This window comes from Carassius auratus, chromosome 36, assembly GCF_003368295.1.
Source record: "Carassius auratus strain Wakin chromosome 36, ASM336829v1, whole genome shotgun sequence".
Lineage (NCBI taxonomy): Eukaryota > Metazoa > Chordata > Actinopteri > Cypriniformes > Cyprinidae > Carassius > Carassius auratus.
Genome location: NC_039278.1, coordinates 3,667,525 through 3,691,070, shown reverse-complemented (window position 1 = coordinate 3,691,070; position 23,546 = coordinate 3,667,525). Strand labels below are relative to the sequence as shown.

Sequence of the window (23,546 nt, the reverse complement as noted above, 5' to 3'; positions counted from 1 at the left end):
AATGCTTTTATCATAGCGCATGCTTAGTAAAGTAATACAGTTGATATAGATAGATTGATACAGTAGATATAGCGTTGCTATTTTGAGGCAACTGAAATAGACTGCGCCAATGAACAACTAAAACCTGATCTAAAGTCAATGGCGTCTTATGTAGGCAAGTCAACAACATGCGTACACTGTGCTTATTACACACACATGAATGCACACACAAACATGCCAAATATAAAAAAAATAAAGGATTACAATGTAAAAAAATATGATTGTGTAGGATACATAAATATTAAAATTCCTACATGTCATAATGGATAGTCATTGCATGCATTAGAATTAGGCTACCTATTTGCTTGTGCTTTAGCAGATCAGTTTCCTTTCTGGAGACGCATTCTGTCTTTGCACTTTTAAATTCCGCTGTGTAAATCGCAAATTCGTCATGGCACGAGTGCAACTGGCTCTTAAAGGGAATGGGAGACTCTGATTGGTTTATTGCATGTTATGCCCAAAACACACCCATGACCCATTAAGAGAATAGCGATAACCCTTTTATGGCGCTTTTTCACTTCATGGTACGGCACCGTACGGTTTGATATGGTTCACTTTTGGGGGTTTACCACTGGGTGCAGTACCTGCTACTTTTTTTAGTACCGCTTTTGGTGAGGTTCCAAGTTAACCGTACCATTATCAAAACATGTCATGCAAACTCTGCTGATCACTGACTGGCTGGAGAGAATCTCAACAGACAAACACAACAGAACCGCTAGATTTAAATCAGCACAGCCAGGGAAGTATCGAATGCAAGTGTTTTGAAGGAGCACACCTTTTTTAACAACCAAAAAATGGCTGTACAGAGGAAGTACAGACGTTCCTCTCGTTGATAGCATAGGAGCAGATCCAGCAAGAGCATGGTGGAGCGACACGGAATGAAAAAGTTTGTCACGAGTCGTGGCAGTAGAGGCACTTGTAACCACAGTGGAGTGGAAACACAAACTGACCCAAGTTGAGTTACGCCGTACTGTACTGAGCCGTACAGAGCTGAGTCATACCACGCAGTGGAAAAGCGCCATTAAACCATGTGCTGGGTGAGCCAACCGTTTTTCCCATCGTTAAACTACCAAAAGTGGATTGGACCGGATCAGTGACTGCACCTGTGCCGTGCGCTTTAGACCTTGCTCTTAGATCGTTAAAATAGAGCCCTATATTTCTGAGCAGCAATAATACATAAAATAAATGAATAAATAAAATAAAACAAATTGGAATAAAATGTTGCTAGATTCAAAGTCTTTTTTTTTTTTTACATTTTACATTGACGTTTGTGACGTGTCACAAAACAAACAAGAAGCAGTGTAATATTTTGCAAAAATGTTGCCACAGATATGCATTTCCACTGAACTTGGGTTGAAGATAGTATTGCTTGTTAAAATAGACATCAGCACTCATGTTGTTGGAGACCAGAATGTATTAACAGCAAATGTAAAGCCAGGTTCAGAATAAACTTTTCTTTGGTAGAAATCTGTGGAAAACACTTGCATATAATATAAGACAACTTCTCAGGAATCCTATTGATGGAAAACGGGACTAGATTAGCTGTGAAATTCATGGAGCTCTAAATCACTGCAGCATCGTGCATGAGGACGCTGAAAATAGATGTAAAATAATGAGAACCACAATGGGCTTCCACTAATTGAACAGGATCACACTCTTCTTCCCCTCTGCACAGCCAAATGGTTGAAACTCTGAATAATGGGATATGCTCTGGCTCTCTCATTGGCAAAGACAAAGCCGCTTTGTCGCTGAGAATCAGGGGTCAGAGGTTGGAGGAAACCTTGGTCTCACGTTCCCCTGAGAGTCTCTGGTCTTTGTGCTTTATCTAGCATTGTCAAGCAGCCTGAGGACTACGAGTGCTGCTTGCTGCCCGAGCAGAGCATGCAACAATAAATCAGCTTCATAGAGGGTCACAAGCTTCCTGCCACTGATGACTGGAACACGCATTCTGATTATCAGCAACACCGCAAACACATACATCACACCTCATCCAGCACTGCAGCCGCTAAATTAGTAGATCTTTGGGTTTGTAGGACTTCCTGTAAGAGCGGTTCAAAAATATGTATTGTTTGCAGTATCTCATGGGCTGTCAGCCTCTTTAAAATCAGTTGGATATGTTGAGAAGAGGGATATCTTATACTCCATTGATAACTATTCAAACGCAGTTTATAAATATTACGCATTCAGGTTTTATGACCTCATTTTAATTGAGAGCATACATCAAATATCTGTACTTAAATTTGACATTGCACAGAATGATTTTACTTTGACTAACTAGTCAAGGTAAAATGTTACCATATTTTCCGGACTATAAGTCGCACTTTTTTCATAGTTTGGCTGGTCCTGCGACTTATAGTCAGGTGCGACTTATTTATCAAAATTAATTTGACATGAACCTAGAGAAATGAACCAAAAGAAAACATTACCTTCTCCAGCCGTGAGAGGGCGCTCTATGTTGCTCACTGCTCCTGTAGTCTACACTGAAGACATAGAGCGCCCTCTCGCGGCTGGGGACGGTAATGTTTTCTCTTGGTTCTTGGTTCTAAATAAATGCGACTTATAGTACAGTGCGACTTATATATGTTTTTTTTTCTTCGTCATGACGTATTTTTGGACTAATGCGACTTATACTCAGGTGCGACTTATAGTCCGAAAAATACGGTAATAGAAATGTAACAAATTACAGTCACAGCAAATCAGTTCATATTAATAATTACATTTAAAAATGTTTTTATGTCGGCTTTTGTATTTACTCTATGGTTAGGATGTCACGTGACATTCCATTTTATTTTAATTTTTTTGTATATTTAAGTAATCTCTAGATCATTTCATAGCATTTGATTATTAAAAGCAGATGCAGATGTTTCAGGCCACTTCTCTAATTACCTTCTATATTTTATTGCAGCACAAACACTGGTTTGAACCATCTGTGTCTCTCTAAATCTGTTTTCAACTAAAAGTCTTTTCAATAAACAGAGCTTCCATCACTGCTCACCCCGACAGGAAGATCACCTGGTCTGTTTACATAACCATAAAGGATATAATAAAGTTCAACCCTCCACAGACATCTCCTCTTGTCCTTCCATTTTCAGGAAGACGATTTGTTTTTTCATCCAGCGTTAAGAGGGCAAACAAACAGCCAGACAGATGTGAATACCACCTGCTAGTCTCTTTCTCTATCTTTGTCTCTCTCAGGCCTACTTCCTCTTAACCTCCCCAATCTAGTCCAAAGCTCTAATCTCTTGGTTCGCAAATAGCAGCACGCTTAAACTGCAGCTGTGCTATATGACCGGCTCTTCATGGCTAACAAAGTCAGTGAGAATCATCAGCAACCTCCTTAAAAGGTTGAGCATAACAATATAGGTTTTTGATTTGTATTATTTGACATTGCCATTTCTTCTATCCACATCCCAATGGGTTGTCTCGACCCCGTAGCTTGAAAGCGCCCTGCTGTGTATCATTTCAGCATAATGTTGTGCTCTGATGCTATGTTGAAAAAGCCACATCGTATCAAAACGATCCCAGAGAGAGAGAAAATAAATAAATGCCTTAAGAGCAGCATTTCCGAACCTCTCTGCAGGCCGCATTGACTGGGTCCGCTAAGACTGAACCGATCTAAGCAGAAATCAATGGGCTGCAATCTGGTGAATAAGACTGAAGAAACAAAGGCAGCTCGATGTTTTTGCACTGGAGGATTTTCTCAATTACTCTTTAAACTCTGAAACACGGTCTTGCACTGGACATTTCACTTTTTTGTCCTTTCACCTGACGCAAGTATTCAGCATTCAATCACACATAAATATGTACATGCCATATTCAATCGTAAGCAATGTGAAGGTCATTAGACACTGAACGCACCATGATAATGAAGGTGACGGGCCCAATGAAACTCCAGATGAAGTGATTGTCCATCCTGAGCCAGCATCTGCGAAGACAACACAATAAAATAAATGTTTATAGAAAACATGTCTAAGCCATCCAGTTACTTTAGACAAAAACAAGAGTTCTAACATGTTCTTTAACAAACTGTGCTTGCTCTCTAAATACAATGTTAAAGATAATGGCATAAGTATTACATTATATATTGCCATCAATTGATATCAACTCATTTCATGTCATTTAAAGGGATAGTTCACCCAAAAATGTTGCCATCATTTACTCAACGTTGTGTTGTTCCAAACCTGCATCAATTTCTCTCTTCCACGGAAAAAAAAGAAGGTATTTTGAAGAATATGGGTAAACAAACAGTTGCTGGTAGCCATTGACTTCCATAGTATGAAAAAAAAAAAAGATTCTATGGAAGTCAAACACTTCAGCAACTGGTTGGTTCCCAACATTCTTCAAAATATAATCTTTTGTGTTCAACAAAAGAAAGAAAATCATACAAATTTGGAACAACATAAGGGTGAGTAAATGATGATAAAATGTTCATTTTTGGGGGGAACTATCCCTTAAAGCTATGCTTTTAAAAGCTCTGTGTACACTACAGCGTCTGGGCTCACTGCATCCCAGACACCAATATTTGAAAGATTCATAAAAGATGAATCACCATCTGCTCATCTGAGATTTACGTATGCAGATACAAGTTAGTATCTTGATATTTTGGTATTACTACAGCACACCCCGAGTGTATATTTGAGCACCATTTGTCTTTAATAATCTGATAAAGCATTTGGACCCGGAAAGTCAGTCTTAAAAAGCAAATACTTGCATTCTGACACATTTTGCAAAGCAATTACACATGAAGTTGATTAGTTTTAAGCTTGAATCCCGAACTTTAAGTATGAGCAATTGTATTAGAGATGCTTAACTTTGCAAACAGAACCAATAAACACACACTAAGGACAGTATCTGTTACTGAGCAGGCTCATGTGGGTTATGTTACAGTGTTTTATATGGGTTGATTCCACATTCGTTTATTAAACACTGCTTAAAGACAGTAATTTCCTGTAACAGATCCAGTTTCTCTAGAGTGTGACTTCCAACAGGAAAAACTGATCATACTAATCATCAATGCTAAAGCTCTCTAAGAAACCGTAGAGAACATCAGAGACAAATGCAATGCTACAAGCAAACCACTGTGCTTCGTATTAAAAGACAGTGATGTGGCAGACAGGGCTGACACACTACCACCTGTTTATGTGTTATAAGGAGCAACCCAAGAGCCCATGCAGGGCTGAAGCACTGCCATTAATCTGGGTAAAAGCCTCTTTCTCATGCGGCCCTCGTCTCCGATAGAGAGCATTTACAAACAACAGGTCACCAGAGACTCTTTGAACAAAAGACACTAACGCAAGCAGCCCAGCCTGAAAACCACATTTTGTACCGTAAGGCATCCTCTGAAGACTTTCTCTCTGTGTGTGTGTGTGTGTGTGTGGTACCTACAGAACCGTCAGATTGTGGCACTGCATTTAAAACAAAACAAAACAAAAAACACACACAAAGAAAACGCTCTCTTACGCTTTCTTAGTCCCATAGCTCCTGTAGTCTACGGCAGCGGAAACGCCCACGACCACAGCGGGGAGGAGGTATCCCGCCATGTAGAAATATCTTCTGCGTGAATATTCACTCTCGAAGACATCCACCAGCATCAGATAGAGCTGAACCCCTTCCAAACACATCCATGCGAAAGATGCCAGAAAAAAGTAATGCAGGATTCCTGCAATTATGGAGCAGGCCATCTGTGGGACAAAAGGGTCAATGATAAAGAAAGTGAGTAATCTAGTTTATCTTGTGTACATACAGTACCAAGTCAAAAACAAAATACTTTTTTTTTAGCACTTTAATGTCAATGTAAAAACTTTCAGCAATTTAATGACATTTATTTCTTCTTATTACTAACTATTTATTTATTTATTTATTTATTTATTTATTTATTTATTTATTATTATTATTTATTCATTTATTTATGTAACTAACAAAGGACAGTTAAGCAACATTTTGACATTGACATTATTTAGTTTGATTTAAATTGAAACATTTAAAACATGAAGGTTAAAATGTTCATGTGAAATTTTATTTATTTCAGAAATTATACACACAAAAAGGTCAAGTTACTGACTCTGTTTGAATGCAAGGTAATGTAAAAAAAAAAAAAAATATATATATATATATATAAATACATGAACAAACACTTTGTATTTATGTTGGTTTCTTCTTTTTCAACAACAGCTTTGATTTAATGGCTCTAAAAATGTCAGGTAATGTAGTTCTGCAGTACATAGCCAAGAGTATGTGGATCCCCTTCTAATTGATGGCTTCTGCTGGGCCTCTTAAGTCCAGCAAATACAAATCTTAATGTTTCGGCATAAAACATCAGTCTAGAGAATAGTGTGCTTCCAACTTTTTTTGGCAACAGTTTGGGGAGGGCCTTTCTGTTTCAGCATGATAATGACTCTTGTGTACTAAGCAAGGTCTGTAAAGAAATGGTTTACTGGTGTGGAAGATCTTGACTGGCTTTCACAAAGCCCAGATCTGAACCCCACTGAACACATTTGGGATGAACTGGAACAACGAGCCAGGCCCCATCTCTGATGCCCTTGTGTCTGAATGGGAGAAAATCCCCACAGTCATGTCCCAACAAAAACTGTAAAGCATTCCCAGGCCTTTTGAAATAAAATGCTTAAAATGCTTTTTTTTTTTTTTTTTTTCATATCAGTAGTAGTCAAAAATATTAATAGGGTAGTTTTCAGTAATATAACAACATCTTTTTTCTTTTACTAAAAGTTGGCATTTTTAATTATATATTTAATTATATATAAATATATATATAATACATTTAACAAAAATACACATTAATTAGAAATGCATTTCTTTATATAAATTATTGACAAAAAGCATCAAGTTACTGACAAACACCAGTAATCCTGAAAAACTGTAATCATGTTTCAAAACGCAGCTCGAACTCACTGGAACTCCCTTCAACAATTTGTCTTGGACGTCTCTAAAAATTTCCATGATACTAGCTGAAAACATTAGATCCATTCAAGGTCACGTTACCCTGGGCTCCGTCATGTCGATTCCGATGAGGAAGATGAGCTCAGCAATAAAAAGGTTGATGCACAGGTTCTTATGGATCGTGTTCCTGTCACTCTGCAGCCCACGGAAGAAACAAAAGGTGAAGATGCTCATGGCCAGACAGATGAGGGATACCACGATACCCACACGACTGATGACGCTCAACAACAGCTCCTGGACTGTATCTGCACCCTGCACGTATAGAGATGGAGGGAAAAGATGTTGATCACAACTGAGCAGATTATAGAAGGCATCTAATGGAAAAAAAGGTATTTCCCTTGCTCATTTGCAAGGGATATGCAACAAGTATTCTTTATTTACTTTTTGTCCAGATTGAAATGCAAAATTTAGCAAGACAGCACACGTGCCAATTAGATCAAATTTGATGGTTAATAGCAAGTTCTGTGGTTATGTTTTTGCAATTCCACTTGGTAACACTAGAGGCACAGACGTTTGAGCTTTAACAGTTTAGTTCGAACTGTTTTTGTCTGAAGAAACTTTTGCTATTATTAAAAGTAGACTAAAACAGGCCGATTTGCAGCCATCTGCAACCCAGTGAGTTATCATTTGGCAGCGTCTGGCTCAGAGAAGCAGATGAGTGTTGGCGGTGTCTATCATAACAGCTGGGTTTCGCAGGAGCGCACGGACAAAAGCTTAAATATTTATGAAGATCGCATCTTACCAGCAGCTCTCGATGAGCCATGAGCACCGCAAAGTTAGTGAGATGACTACAGGAGCAGGTGGTGTGACTTTTATTGGCGTGGATTAGTTTGCAGCCCTGGGTGGACCAGTATCCCATCATGGTTCTCTCAGAGTAGTTCCAGAAAGAGCAGTTGGAGTTATAGTAATGTTGCATCTGTAATCGACAGGACGAGACACAAACATTCCTCATGAGTTAGCAGGCGATAATGAATTGATATTTAGTAGCCGTCTCGTGTGAACGCATAAGGAATGGCATCGTAATTAACTCAGACTGTTGGCATTCACTCTTTCACAAATGAAACGCTGGCCATATCCGACACTCTTTTGAATGCGCAGTGTGTGTTCTCCCATAAACGACTAAAAAATCTAATAAGGTTAAATGACTGCGAAATCTAGCGTGGGACCATTGATTATATGAGGTGCTAACAGGGGGCAGAATGGTTTGAAGGCATGTCTGCGGAAATCACACAATTACTTTGATAGAGAGCAAAAATCAAGCCGGGTCTCCTCTGGGAGCGCTCCTGACACTTTAAAAGAGAGCGAGATGATAATTGGTCCTCTGGTAATTTCATCCCGCATTGTATAGCTAATCTGGGAGTTAATTTTCCACTCCAAAAAAAAGGAAATTGCATCATTTACATCCTAATGTCGACAAACGAATTAGTTTTCATTAAGAATTCGGTCTAGGCTGCTAATAATCATTGGTTCAGACTTTGTTAATTTCATGTTCGATGGCTTAAGTAAACCCCTCTGTGACCTTGTAGGGTGTTCGAATTGAGACTGCTTTTATTTTACTTTCTTCATTGTCTTGCTTTGCTATCCCGCAGCTTTTACGATCCCTTTGTTTGTTTATTGCTTGCACTCACGTCGATGTGCTCCAGGGTGAAAATCACAGGCTCCGATATAAATACACGACTGGATTCTTTGTTTATGGAGGCGGCAATGACGTCAGAATTCACAGCCACAGAAAGGTTGCGTCCATTAGCTTCGTGGCCGAGCTTCATCGTCGCATTCTCCGTGCTTAGAAACTGCCCCAGGTTCCTATAGAGGGCAAAAACCAACTTGGCAACACCTGCGAAGAGAAAACGGCACACCTTACTTCTCATTAGTTACCATTACCATTATGTCTTACAAAAACTGTCAAGAACATGTCTGGGTGTTTTTTTCAACTCATAGTTGATAGAACTAAATAACAAATTATGTTTTGCACAATTAAAAGAAAGTCTATTAAGAATCGAATTTTGCAATGTGACAACAAAACTGCGTTGTTTTATCATTCAAATTGTTTGTAAAGTAAAGTTTTAATCAACTTAAATCTGACATCCACCCACAAACATCAGAAAACATGACAATCCCATAAATAAATGTAAATACCCGACAAAAGTTTCTACTTTAGTATGTGCAATTTCCTCTCAGGTGACCCTGCAGCAGACCCAGTTTTGCTTGTTGAAAACAACATATGTTAAGCAGTATGCTCACATCAATTTTATCTCCATGGTGACAGGAGCAATCGGATCTTATATGTAGTTATTCTCACTGAAATTGTTGTTAATTTGTTGTTAATGAATGTATATGAGTTAGTTTGCATGTGGTCTGGAACGTACCATTACGACTGTTGAGTTTGACCGTATTGGAAGACAACTGGATAGAAATACCACCCTTGCCGCTCTGGGGAAACCTGAAATCCTGAACCTGCCCATCTGTGCTCAGCACGTAAACATCCAGAACTGCAGAGAGAAATCAGACGTTTCACAAATTGAGTTCAAGCAGAAACAGAGAGAGAGAGAGAGAGAGAGAAATCAATAAAATAAAAAATAAAAATATGGAGGAATTCACTGAAAATGAATTGCGGTTTATTTGCATGCATTGAACGTTGTTCGGTTGACTAAAAGAATTATGCAAATCATTTAGAGGTGAAAACGCACTAACAAAATCTGTGCTGAATGCAATTTGCATAACGTTACTTTTAAGTTTTAGTTGCTAGGCTGTAGCGGATGTAGTATACCACAGCAAACTGGCTTACTTTATTAGCAGTTTAAAATGTGTAAAGAGTGCTTGTCTACACTACAGCTGTGGATATAAAAAAAAAAAATAATAATCTCCATCATCTGATGCATAATTGCTGTCATGATTAACAAAAATGCAGTTTTTCATCTGAAAATAAAATTTCCAAATAATGCACAATATATAGAAGAGAGATATGTTTGCATGAAACGTGAAAATATTCAACACGTTTAGTGATTTCACTACATGACCTTTCAAGCCAGAATTCAAGTGATGATTCATGGGTTTTTGGACCTTGTATTATCAACGGTATGCAATATATACAAATATATTTAGGAGAGTGTATATATTAGGCCCTGTAACTGGTCAAAATGTCTTTATTCGTATTTTTAATCACATTTTTGCCTTCACTTCATTTTTAAAAGGTCCTGCGGTGTGGCAAATGAATGGAGTAGAAATATTCCATGTAGAGTCTCAATTAATACGAGGTCGTAAAAGCTTCATGCGTAACAGTAATAAAAAGATTAGGAAAAATGCTGTTAAAAATAGTATAAGACGGAGTTAGCATGCCACACTGCAGTATATGTCAACTTCCTGTTAGTGGTCAGTTTTTAAAATCTCACAGCTGAAACATATTTGCAAACACAAACTGATCAGCTACAAAACAAACTGTTTACGTATCAGTCATATTAGTTCTGTGCATCACTCATACTCACTTATATTACTGCCTGGTACTTTCACGATGGCCGGTTCCATTAAATTGTCAGCGAGGACAAAGGCTCCTTCCTCAAGGGTGTCCAGTAACATAGTCGCGGCGTGTGTCTGCTCTGTGGTATTCATATCTCGCCATGATTTCAGAGCCTCCGGTCTGAGGAGGTTGTCGACTGTATCCACGATAGCCTGCAGCCCAATGAGACGCTTGTGTCAGCACTAACCACTGTAGTAAATCCAAATGTCAAAGCATTGACTTTATCAGCAGCTGTCTGCCCGAGCCCAAATAAAATCAAACATGCACACTTTGTTTTAGGTCATTATCATGTGACACACATAAAAAACAGGCTGCAAAAATAGCCTGACATGCTCTGTGTGTCTCAAGAATGCAGTATTGAATGTCAAAGGCTCTTCAAGCACATAAATGGACACATATGAGGTAAAGAAAGACAGCCAGTTATGAGGCCTTATAAATGCAAAGCATCCTTTAAGATAAAGACACCATTGTTCTGTGTGGTCAGAGCTAGAGGTGCAAACCACTATTTCCCAATATCATTCATTTGATCCTGCTTTCAGTATGAAAACACATGTATTGTAATGTTTCTAGGTCTTGATAATATGATGCACAAAAGAAAAAAAAAAAAACATAAATAAAAAAAGAGAGAGATTTTCCAAACATACAGTAGATTTCTGCAAAGGGATGTTACATTTGAGTTTGCAACTTTAAAATCCTGCTTGCATTTTCTTTACCTTACAAACATACATTCTCATACTATTCATTCAGAGCTACTGTGCACACTCACGCCACCAGACTAAAGTATTGATTCATACTTGTCGTTTCCTTTGATAATTATTGCTCATCCTATGTCTCATATGGGCACTAATTTCCTAAATTTTTGGTATAATTTTTAACTACTCTCACTGCAAAATGTTTTTTTTCTAAACACCAATAAAAATTAAAAGATGATACTGTATATGCATCTTCACAGTCTAGGGTTTCAAATTTATTACACTCTGATTTGCCTTTCCAAAACAGAATCCTGCCTTTCATTTGGTCTCTAGATAATCTCTCCTGTCATACTTATTTTTTTTTTTATCATTTTTGCTAGGTCTGAAATCTTTTAGCAGTTCAAACTGCTGTGGCAAAACCAGTGCAGCAATCAAAAGATTTCAAGCACCACGAATTGACATCTACCATTTACAACCAAAAAGAACAAGTTGAGTGCAACAACAACACATGCACCGCCAACCTGCGACTCAAAAGCATGTCAACAGATATTAACACATGACTTTAGCAATAAAGAAACTGAAAAATAAATACACAGACCACCAACAAACACATAAAAGGTATGAATTGGGCATAAAAATTGCAGCCACACAATTTCCAATCCACTGAAATATTGAACCTCTGGGAATGAGGACACAGGCGGAGTGAAATGCTGTTGCGACAGTGAGAATGAAAGACCATGCTGAGAAACAATAGCATGAAAAGAAGAAGAGAAAGTACAGAAACAAGTGAAGAGTATAGTAGCATAACACAGATATACCTTCATATATGCCCTGCACGTCCTTTCTCGCTTTTGAAGCTTTTTCATTTAAAAGAGGACACACACAAGAACAAAAACAGACCAAAGAAACACAGTTAGAAAGGTTGATGGTGTACTGATGGGTTCTCCAATCCACAAGCACTTCAGAAACACAGTATAGCAGTTGGGTCTGCTATGATGAAATCATGTATGGGTGAATGTATGGGTGCACAGAGTGGCCTTGCTTTCAGAACATCAATTTAGTCTGGTGATTTCAAAACCCTCAGGTGCTCTTTCAAGTAAAAATAGAATCAATAACTTATTACCATATGAAATATGCAAATGAAACATATGCAAACAATATTCAGATACAGACTGTATAAATCACTGTGTGGTGTACCTCTATAGGATGGAGATCAGGGTTGGGGATTGGAGTTGGAAGCTGACTAAGAGAAGGAGTTGGATAGGGTTGGAGATTAGGTGTAAAGGTGAAGTTTAGTTATAATGGTTAGGACAAAGGTTTAGGGTAAGCAACAGGGCACTGGGATAAGGCTAAAAGTTGTGATTCAGATTAGATTAGGGTCAGGAAAATTATTTAAGAATGGAGATTGGGGATCACATTTGGGGATACAAGTTGGGTTTCCAAATTGTGAAAAAAAAAACAAAACAAAAAAAAAAAAAAAAAAAAAAAACATGCAAATTAAACAAATGCAAAACAAAGTAAGTAGACACAAACTGTCTTCCCAGGTCTCCAACCCTGCTCCTGGAGACCCACTGCCCTGCAGAGTTTAGCTCCAACCCTAATCAAATACACCGGGGTAAGGGGTTAACGTCAGAAATAGGGGTTAGACCCATGGTTTACTGAAGGAGTGTGGAGTCAAGAGAAATAAATCCTTGATTTAGAATTTAGAGTTTGTCTTAAGGTTTAGAGTAATAGAGTAGTTGATTAAACTAAGGATGTTGGTCCTGGAGCATGTGGTGTTCATGTAAACTACTCTGGCTGTTGTCCACATGGCTCCCATGAGACAAATTACATTCTTGCTATAGTGCACTGGGGAATCCAAACTTTTTGCAATCAGGCTGATGTGCCTTCACCTCCTTCCACTGGCATTTAACTAAGAAATTAATTTGAAAGAAAGGCTTCACTCTTAGTGAGTACAGCCTGTGCTTCAGCCATCTGAGTTCACAGATATCCACCCACACCCACTTTTTTGAATTTGATGAATGAAACACACAAAAAGCCATACAGACAACACAAGAACCGAGAAAGAGGTTTTGTCTTTAACAAAATGAATGTTACTTCAAATACTTTGACTATGCCCTTTCAAGCTCTGTGACTGGTTCACCCAAAAATGGAAATTCTGTTTCATGGAATCATTTACTCACCCTCATGTGGTTCAAAATCCATAAGACTTTTGTTCAAAGCACAAGAGGATATATTTTTTAATAAAACCTAAGACATTTCAGTCCCTCAATTGCCAGTCTATTCAACCAAAATTTTGAAGCATCAATAAGTTCATAACAACAACATAGTAAATAAAAGTTTAATCCAAGTCTTCTGAAGGAACATTATCACTTTCTATGATGAACAGAGGCATGGACCACATGCAATATAATAAAAAAGGCTCAAAATTCCTTATTTGATGTGCAAGAACCAATGAGGTTTGTTCCCACACATCAAGCATGTAGAGCTGCCCTTGGCCACATGCAATGTGCTCTATTTATTTGCATTGATCAATGTCTATATGTGAATAAAAGTTACATTAATTCAACACCAAGTACCTTCAGAAGACTTAGAATAAACCAACTGACATACTTCTACAAAGTTTACCTTTCTTTTCTTTCTTTTTTCAAGCATTGAAGTTTAGGTTGAATGGACTTTAAATGGACTTTCAAGTATCATTAAAACTATCTGTAATTGTAAAAGTCTTATGGGTTTTATGAATAAGTCATGACTGAGTTTTACATTTTTGATTGAACTATATCTCTACCAACTAATATTTTAGCCCACCAAGTGAATTCAGATAATATAAGCTTAGAAGCCTTAGAAAATGCTGAATAGAGCCATACATCTTTAAAGCTCATGTTTGATGAATGTATGCCCTCAAGAATCCTAATAGTTAAAGTAAATGTTACATAATGGCCAGTTGTAACCGGAAGGGTTAGGATGCATTTGAGTACATAAAGCAGTCTCTCATATGAATTTTAAATGCAATGCATAGGCTTTATATAAAAGCAGCTAATAATTTTTTTTGACTGATAACTGGCTTCATTAATCTCCATGTGACCTATTTTCAAGAGCATTGTGAGTGCGTTGTAATTTGCATACTTGTAAAATACAGTAAAGTATGTTCTATTCTAATGAAAGTGTGAGTGTGCAGTAAGACCGTGCACTGATACTGGGAAATATTACCCTATTGCTGTGATACCACAGGCCACTTTGTCAAGTACCATTTATATTAGGGTCTAAATAGTTACCTTGATATTCCTTTTTTCTCAGTCTTTCTTTAATTTCAACTGTGTCATGCGTTTACATCTATCCATTGCTGTGGCAGCTTTTCTACAACTACAAGTCCTCATCTATTAAACAACAAGGTATATTACCTGAAAATGCATGTACAGATGCACACCAGACAAAGTACATCATCCAAGCATCTTGGGATAGTAGGTAAAACCCACTGAGTGATTCACTCCAGTCTGTGCATTTATACTATTTTAAATTTTCTAAAAGCACAATGGGGTATAACACAATGAGCTTAAAGCTGTTTAACAGTCTTTATGAAGCAAGTGTCCTTTAAGCAAAGTGCCCTGAAACGTCTAAGGCATGCTGCTGCTTATTAAAGAATCATGTTGAGAATGAAATCCTGTTAATACCTTATTGAAGCTGCGGCCGGTGGAGTCTTTCTCGCTGGGTCGCAGTTCCTGTAACTGAGCGTCTAGAATATCCACCAGCTGCTCCATGAGCCTCATGGTAGAGCTAATGTCACCGGCAAAGATGGCTCCTTTGGTATGTTTGGCCAGCTCATTCGCCAGGTTGGCTGCATTTTCCCCACTACGGATCTGAGAGATTACATAAATTAACCTCACAGCATGGCTCTGAAGAATATCATTTTGTATCTACGAGGCTCTTGACTCTCATTATGACATCATCACGCCGAGTCAGCAACAGCTCTTGTGAGCAGTTACAGCAATCATTACAAACTGGTAACATTTTAGAAGAGCATTTGCAAGCATTTCCTGGGTTTCAGTGGCCAGAGCCTTTCTTCTTCTTTTGTTCATTTTTGTGGGTGTTCTGTAGGAAGTTTGGATGTTTGAAGGCTGTGTGTCTTCATCTTAACAAGTGATAACAGAAGGAATGAGCTCCAAATTATAGCACCAGAGAGTATTTTTTTTTTATGAGGTTATGCTCTGAAAAGTGCCACATTTGTTGCTCCTCGTTCTGCAAAGACAGACATATTCTGTAACTACAAACCTTTTGAGCAACTTGATTCACCCAGTGGGACGTACAGTTGCTCAGATCTGGGCCTTTTGGGTTCCAGGATCCAGTGGAGAGAACACATAGGTAGGAGGCAGTGCCTGTTTAAATAAGGACATTATTATTATTATTAGTAGTAGTAGTATTTGATGGATTGTCTGTCATAATGCCATTTCTTTGTCAATTACCTTTTTTATTTTCTTCCTTTTTGTTGTTTTGTACTATACTCGTTTTGCAAGTTTAATTGTATGCATCAGTGCTGCAAACACTTTGGCAATACAAAAATACAATTCAATATTTTACAATATACAAACACCTTATTTTACCGTGTCATTCTTACACACATTACATATAGTTACTCCAATAATAACAATTAGAAAAAAATTGCATGCAACTAACCCTAAAGCAAACCCTCATCCTAACCCTAACATTATAGTAAGTACGTTAATTAATTAATATTACTCAGTATTTAAATATATAATTACACTGTAACTCAAATACATTTATATTTACATTACATGTAAAAGTCAAGTGTGCATTACATTAATGTAACAAATAAAGTGTAACCAATATTTATTATGACAATAAAGCATCTGAATAAAGTATTGAATTAAGCACTGAATATAAGTATAAAGTTCAGTCTTACTACTTACCAAATAAATACATACATTAACATAAATTATTTTTAATTATTATTAACAAATTATATTTTATTATTATTAGTAAGTACCTTTGTTAACAAGACTAACACTAAATGTGGTAAAATCAGTGCAACAAATGGCTTTATTGCTTTATTCAAATGGTGCAGAAATTGATTCTAAGAGAACAGACACATTTCTCTTTGCCTAGAGGCCAAATGGATATCAAAATAGCTTGCACGTGACTGATACCAATTCAAAGAGCTCTGAATGGAAAACTGTAGCGTATTACACTTCAGCGGGTACAGTCACCCACCTCGAGTTCCTTTGGGGCAGGGTCGCTCCACCAGCATGCCCCTCTGCGTCTGTGGCCACAGTATGTCCCTGAGCTCTACGCTCTCACAGAAGCGCTCAGGTGGAGGGAAAGACTCCAGTGAGGGTGGGGTGGTAGTTTGGGGAAGTACAGCTGGTGATTTGGGTGTCTTATTAACAGCTCTGGTCCCTGTAGTGGTAACAGTTGTCACCTGACCTCTCGGCTGAGTAGTGGTTGTTGTAGTGGTTGTTGGTTTTAGTAACTTGGGTGAGGTGGATGCCTCTGAGATAGGTGGTGCTAAAAGAATAATGGTTAAAATTAGTTGTTGCTTAAATTATGTTTGGGTACCGGTTTGGTTAAGCTTGCATAGTGCTTAATGAAAGAGAATAATAATAATAATAATATATATATATATATATATATATATATATATATATATATATATATATATATATATATATATATATATTGCATACAAGACCTCAAGCTCTATTATATCTTAAAATCTTATTAAAGAGAGAGTTAAATCACATAGTTTTTGAACATGTTTTCTCTTACCCTCAGTTTCTTTGTTCCTGTGTCTATATTTCATAATCTTTATATATAACTTATGTTATTCCTCAGGCAAGAAAAATATGGTACATATATCAGCATAAACTGAGCAAATATCGCAGGCCATACTTTACACGAAAAAAAATGTGTCTTATTTCCAAAACGCAATTACATTTTTTTCCTAGCTAGGATGTTACATAATGATAATCAGAAAGAGTTTCATACGTAAAGTGGTTTGAGTCCCAGATAACTCAAACTTCTTTCCAGTTTGCATCGGTTCTTCCTTTACAGTGTAAAAGTGATATACCTGACCTCATACATTCAACCACAAATATGGATAAATCCATAAATCCCTCTGAATTTCACACGCTGCTTTCACCAGCTAACTAGATTCTGTGAACGACATCATGCAGCCAAGAAACTCACAGATGAAGCACCCCATAGAAGTGTGAGAGCACCTCCGTGTATGTTTGCAAGGTTGATCGAGTGAAAGAAAAGGCTTTCCTTTTGAGGTTAGACATGACCTACTGTGAATTAGTGTCAACTGACCAGACAGCAAAAAACTGCTGCAATGCCTCTACCTGCAGACCCCGATCTTTACTGTTTTCAGCCATGTGTGTGAGTTTTGACATGGCTGGCATGACTGGTGTGCCATTATTGGCTTTTCACTCCCAGAATCTGGCTGTTTGTCATGATGGCTGTAAAACAAGCTTTAGCTCAATGTTCCTCTATTAAACCACAGATGAGAGAAGCCTGTTAAAGTCAACAGGAAAGCACGTTCACAAACCATTTTACTATAACACTAGCCTAAAAATAATGCTTAAAACCTATTTGCCTATTGGGAAACATTATCCAAATTCCATGTATATACTGCACATAGGTTATGTGAGCCAAAAAAGGAAATTCATTTAAGTGGTGTAATATACACACATGAATTGTGTAAGTCAATTATACTTGGCTGTATATTGGCACGGCTGTGAATCGGCTGTAGGCATAAGGCCGCAGGTAATTACAGCATGCTGATATACAGCCATATCTCACGTCTAAGAGTGTGATATTGTTTATACAACATTTCAACTAGTGTGTAAATATAGAAGTAAAACAACAACAGAGTGTCTTTAAAACACATTTGCGCTGAACGACTTCCTTCCAACACAGATTCAAATCTCAGTTTGACGGTATAAAGGCTGAGCCCAAGCCTCCGTCACTTATTCGCATGCATCACATTTACTATTAGTAACGTAGAAATGTCGAGTTGCTTCATTGAAAGCTTAGTGTATCACTGTATTAAAACCTCACTGTATGTAGAGTATTAAGAGAGAGAGAGAGATGGACTGAGAGTGTGATTACCTGCATCTGATACAGCTTTCATTCTTCAGCTCAATCTCATATTCACAATAAAACACTGAATGTCCGCTGAGCAAAGCGATATCATTGTTGATTTGTCCTTTCATCTGTTAAGTGTGATTTCCGATGACACCACTGATCAGTGCATAATACTGCGTCTTACAAGCTGTTATTAAAAATAACAATAACTTCCCGTTTCAGTCTCTTTCAATATAAGTCTTTACTGCTGACTCGTAAGGGGCCGTTCACATATCGCGTCTTTTGTGCACTCAAATTCATTATTTCCAATGTAGGCGCGCGGTATGCGTGCTCATAATGGAAGCGACGCGGTCACGTCCGCACCGCATCGAGTTAAAAACATTTCAACTTTTCAGAATGCTGCAAGCGCACCGCGGGAGATGGGACAAGAACTAACCAATCAGCTTCATTCTTTTCCGTAACAACGTTGAAAGATCAGCCAAGATGAAGGAACAGCTGATCATAGTTGTATATGGATTGCAATTTTGAAATAAATTTAGTAGCAGAGCTACTGCAAGCAATTTTTAGAGCTGCAAATCCATTTATCCTTTGCTTAAATTTCCGCGTCTTCACGGAGAGATCACGTCATGGTTGCTTAGCAAAGGCAGACGCCTCACGAGCGCAACTGCCCAAGCGCTTTGGAAAGAATGAAAAAGCGGCGCGCCTAGCGTTTTCCACGCGCTTTTAGGCGTGATATGTGAACGGCCCCTAAAACAGTCTCTTGTCGCCATCTAATGGTGTATCAATGTCACAAAAATCACCATCACGAACACACACACACAAACACACACACAAATAGTTCCCCAATACTAGTACTAAAAATATATAGTATTTATTTAATAATAAACAACAACAACAGCTATTATAAAAGTTGCTAGACAATTCAGGCAAATGTACAAAGTCAGCACTCTGAAATACAGGATTATTAGGAAGTTACGTAAAATATAACGTAAAATATAGGTTTCAGATTTGAGAACCAGAACTAATTGTTGTGTGTATATATATATATATATATATATATATATATATATATATATATATAAATTAAGACCAGTGTCCATTCCAAAAGAGGACATTGTGTAAATAATGAATTATGAATTATAGAAAATAATTGTAACACTTCACAGCATATTTGAGAAATCTATCACTCTATCACACACAAAATCTGACCAAAACAAAACAAAATTTTAACAAAGGCTCCCACTAAAAAACTTAAAGTACTAAAGAGTTTTATAAATAATAAATAATAATAATAAAAAATAAAAAAAACCCTGAAGAAAACAGTTCTTCAATAATGCAAGATGGTCAGACGGTATCAGATACTTTCTTGCAAAGTACTTTCCTTATAGCATTGAACTGAATAGCTAACATATTCATATACCTTAGTATTTACATGGTGTTACTGCACCTTAAAATAACAGAATTTGTCCAGAAAACCATAACAATAGTATTACCATGTCAATATATGATGGGGGGGGGGAGCATCCTAATATCATGGTACTTTTATGAAATATGTGTTTTCAAACTTTGACGCTATTGTCCTTTGTACTTTACGTATTATTTGGTGTGGTGTCGGCTAATAATTGTGGTCCTTCAAAAACATGCAGAACATGCAGGTGATAAATGAATACTTAATCAGCTGTCTCATAGCACCTAGGTGTTATTTTTTATATAATGCATTTGAAATCTGATTTATGGGCAGAAGTAGTAATTTTCTCTTTTTTGTAACAAACAGTTTCTCTTATGATAAGTACATCTGTAGTGCTGTAATGAACGTGTATGACCCGCATAAAGCTCAAAGGAATCATCAGGTCAATGTAAAAAAAAACTAAAAAAAAAAAACTAAAATTACATAAATATAAATATTACTTTCACAACAGAGAACAATTTCCACCCAAATATTATAATGAGATTGTGACAATATGCTCCTAAGTACTAGTTCTAGCATGGTGGAGAATATATACATCGAGCTAATGATGATTTCTAAACATTCCTCTCACGCAAACCGATAAAGAATTTTCACGTGTTTTAAGCCACTTTCATCAAAGGGATTACTGAACTGTCCTCAAAATGCAGGCAAAACAAGACAACACAAACATAACTTGAACAAAAATTATGAACATATGTGCTTTTGATGACGTTTCTGCAATACTGACATTACGTACCTTATTGCGCATTTCATGTCAGTGTCAAAGTAAAATGTCAAATGAGTGGTGCTTAAATATACATACAGTACATGACCATGGCCACATATTTATTATGTACAGGGAAGTATTGTGGTGTTTTTATTACATTGCTTCAGGTATGTCTTGTGCTTGTTCAGAATTCAAATGTCCAAAGAGTGTCACTAAAATGCTCTTTCGTATTGGTAAATAACACCAAACCCAACATTAAACCTACCTACAAAATCTCTATGGTTGTTGCCATGTGGACTTACTGGATTATCTCATTCTATTTTAATGCAGTCTTGTTTTCAAAACAAAACAAAAAAAATTATATATATATTTTTTTATTATTTCTTTTTATTTTATTTTATTTTTTTCATGCAGGAGCAGAGAAGGCTCTGCATAAATTTCGCTAACCATCAGCAGTATAATATCACATGGCAATTATCACAATCAGTGTCAAACTAATTCCTTTAATGATGAGCAAAAATGAAATTAAGTGGCAAGCAGCATAATGTGTGTTTTCCAGCCCAATTCAGATGGCAAATATAAATGCTGTCTGTCTCCTCCACATCAAGATGATTCCCCATTATGAAAGAGGATTCCAGTATGAATATGCTGCTGGTTTTAATCATTTTCTTTTTAAACAAACGGCACATCTGATGCAATTTAGGATCCATATAAGATGTCATACTAATATACTGCGCCAGAATTCCACATGAAGGAACAATCTATCAAGTATTATACATTTTTGTAAAGATTTAATTCCAGAAAACATCGATTCAGGTTTAAAACTTCAAATTTCATAGAAGATAAACAGAAAAAAGCACATTTTATATTTAGTTTGATCTCTTTTTTTATTGCCAAGCAACATTTTCTAAAGGCTAAATTACTTCTTTTGGTGCCCTTTTGTTGAAAATGTAATATTCAATAAAATGTTGCTGAATTTGTAAAAAAAAAAAAAAAAAAAAAACATTTTCAGGCCTGTTTGTGTCTGTGATGTTATTCTGTCTCCAGTCAGTTAGAATTTAAAGGACCAGAGAAGCACAGGTTATATTTTTTTAGCGAGCTTCTGTATGAGTGAAAAAAATATATTTACACCCACTGTTAGTCTGAGCAAAATTAAGAGTTTAATTTCTAAATGAATATATCAGATTAAGCCAAACAGTATCAGCAGCAATTAATCAGCCACTGTTAATTTATGTTCAAGTTGCATCAAATAAACCAGAAGAACTGTATATTTTAAATTAAATAATTATGGATAATTATGAACAATAAATGGTTATTTTGGAATACTCTGATCTATAAATTTGATAGTTCACATGAGTGTTTACTTAATTTTACTTTAATTTTTTCCTATATTTTTATCTAGTGGTTTCAACTGTTAAAAATTAACTTGCAACTTTACAGCACATAAAAACAATATGACTAAAGGACATGATTTGCCAAAATAGCTAAACAGTTAATCTCATAAATGCTCCAAAAATTCTTCTTTTTTTTTCTTTTTTTTTTTTTTCTTTTTTGACTTAAAGGGGAGGGATTTCTTAATATACAAGCAGGGGCTTATCAAATCTCACATACTCTAGTGGTTCGTTGATCCAGTGTCTCAAAATCAAGGTAATTTCACAGCTATGAAAGTAAAGTGGAACATCAAACATCAACTCTACGGAGCACAACTCTGATGGCAGTGTGAGTGAGCTGATTATTGAGCTGATGAGATAATCACCACATCTAAAATAGAGAAAACACATCAGTATACAAATGATGGCAGATTAGATTCAAGTGGGGATGGGGGTATCATTCAACTCGTGCACTTCACAGGAGCTAATGCTAGTGAAATTAGCATGTTTTTGTTCTTCATCAGCACTGATTGTAGAGCTAATTGCTTCCCTTACAGGCGGCTACAAGAGAGGCAGAACATACACGGGCACATTCAATCAGCCACATCATAAGTGAGAAACACAAGTGGATACATTGTGGTAACAATGTGATAACATTTCTTTAATGAAAGATTTGAACCCTCCGAGGTAACACCCCAGAGAAATGTCCAATGAATTTTAGATCTGAGTCCTAAAACTCTGCATCTGAAGTGATATTGAGTTGATATTTCTTACTTAATTGCTTGCTTGTGCAGGGATAAATTTGCTCAATGGTTTTAATTCAGTGGCGGTAATCGCTTCTGGCCAAAGGAAAGCTGCTAGCACATGCTAAGAATGACTCAGATGATTCTGTCCTGATCTCAAAAATAAGTCTGGAATAATAAGTAGTGCAGATAGTAATGTGATTATGAATATCATAGACAGCCTTCGGAGAGGTGTTCTGGCTCTGTTCCAAAAGCTAGCGAGCTGCCTTGCAGTCTACCGTCTGCATATTCATCTTTTAAAACAGCACCTTATGTGAAATGGAACCTCATTGGAACCTCAAACGATTTACGAGGAACACAAAAAAGTAGTCATCGTGACTCAAATTACAATTATTTCAAGCAGTTAGCATGTTGCTAAGCTAAGCTACATTGTAATACTCTTAAGCGTAAAACTGCATAGCTCTTACAAATAAAAAGTGAATTTTTTAGTCTTTGTGTGTGTGTGTGTGTGTGTGTGTGTGTATGTATGTATATATATATATATATATATATATATATATATATATACAGTGTATAAAAAGAAGCTTCTCAACAATTATTGAAATTTACCGAACACGGTAGTTTAAAAATTAAACCCAGTGCAATGCACAATTTTAAATGAGTGAAAAACTATTAATGGTTCATTAAACCCTGTTTTTACATAATTTCATCAATTGTATTCATATTTGTAATAATATAAAAAAAATTATTAAAAAAATCTTGATTCATATATTACCTTGGCTGATTAAAAGAAAAAAGAAAAACACAGTCTATTCTGAGATTGCATTCTCTTTGAAAGATATATGTGAAGCTGCCTTGTAATTTAGCCAGTTAAAAATGTTGCAGCCTTTAAATGAGAACCATATCTATGGCTAGTTATTAATATAACAGGTAGACTTTGAGGTACTTTTGAATGC

General features: G+C 36.7%; 1 protein-coding gene across 29 annotated transcripts in view; it reads right to left on the bottom strand.

Moving 5' to 3' along the window:
• adgrl2a (adhesion G protein-coupled receptor L2a) overlaps nt 1-23,546 on the bottom strand; it is a 97,171-nt gene that overhangs the window by 17,215 nt on the left and 56,410 nt on the right. For 24 of the 29 annotated variants that reach the window (XR_003277466.1, XR_003277467.1, XM_026220876.1 and 21 more), the window contains 11 exons: nt 16,429-16,722; nt 15,472-15,575; nt 14,874-15,059; nt 12,021-12,059; nt 10,479-10,662; nt 9,363-9,485; nt 8,625-8,830; nt 7,739-7,912; nt 7,039-7,248; nt 5,500-5,720; nt 3,898-3,964 (listed from right to left, as the gene is read on the bottom strand). Coding sequence is in view for 27 of the 29 variants with exons in the window: in XM_026220876.1 (XP_026076661.1) it covers nt 3,898-3,964; nt 5,500-5,720; nt 7,039-7,248; nt 7,739-7,912; nt 8,625-8,830; nt 9,363-9,485; nt 10,479-10,662; nt 12,021-12,059; nt 14,874-15,059; nt 15,472-15,575; nt 16,429-16,722 (1,808 nt within the window). In the remaining 2 variants the exon portion in view is untranslated. The remainder of the gene's footprint in view (nt 1-3,897; nt 3,965-5,499; nt 5,721-7,038; nt 7,249-7,738; nt 7,913-8,624; nt 8,831-9,362; nt 9,486-10,478; nt 10,663-12,020; nt 12,060-14,873; nt 15,060-15,471; nt 15,576-16,428; nt 16,723-23,546) is intronic. The other 5 variants (XM_026220865.1, XM_026220870.1, XM_026220874.1 and 2 more) reach the window with 1 other exon arrangement.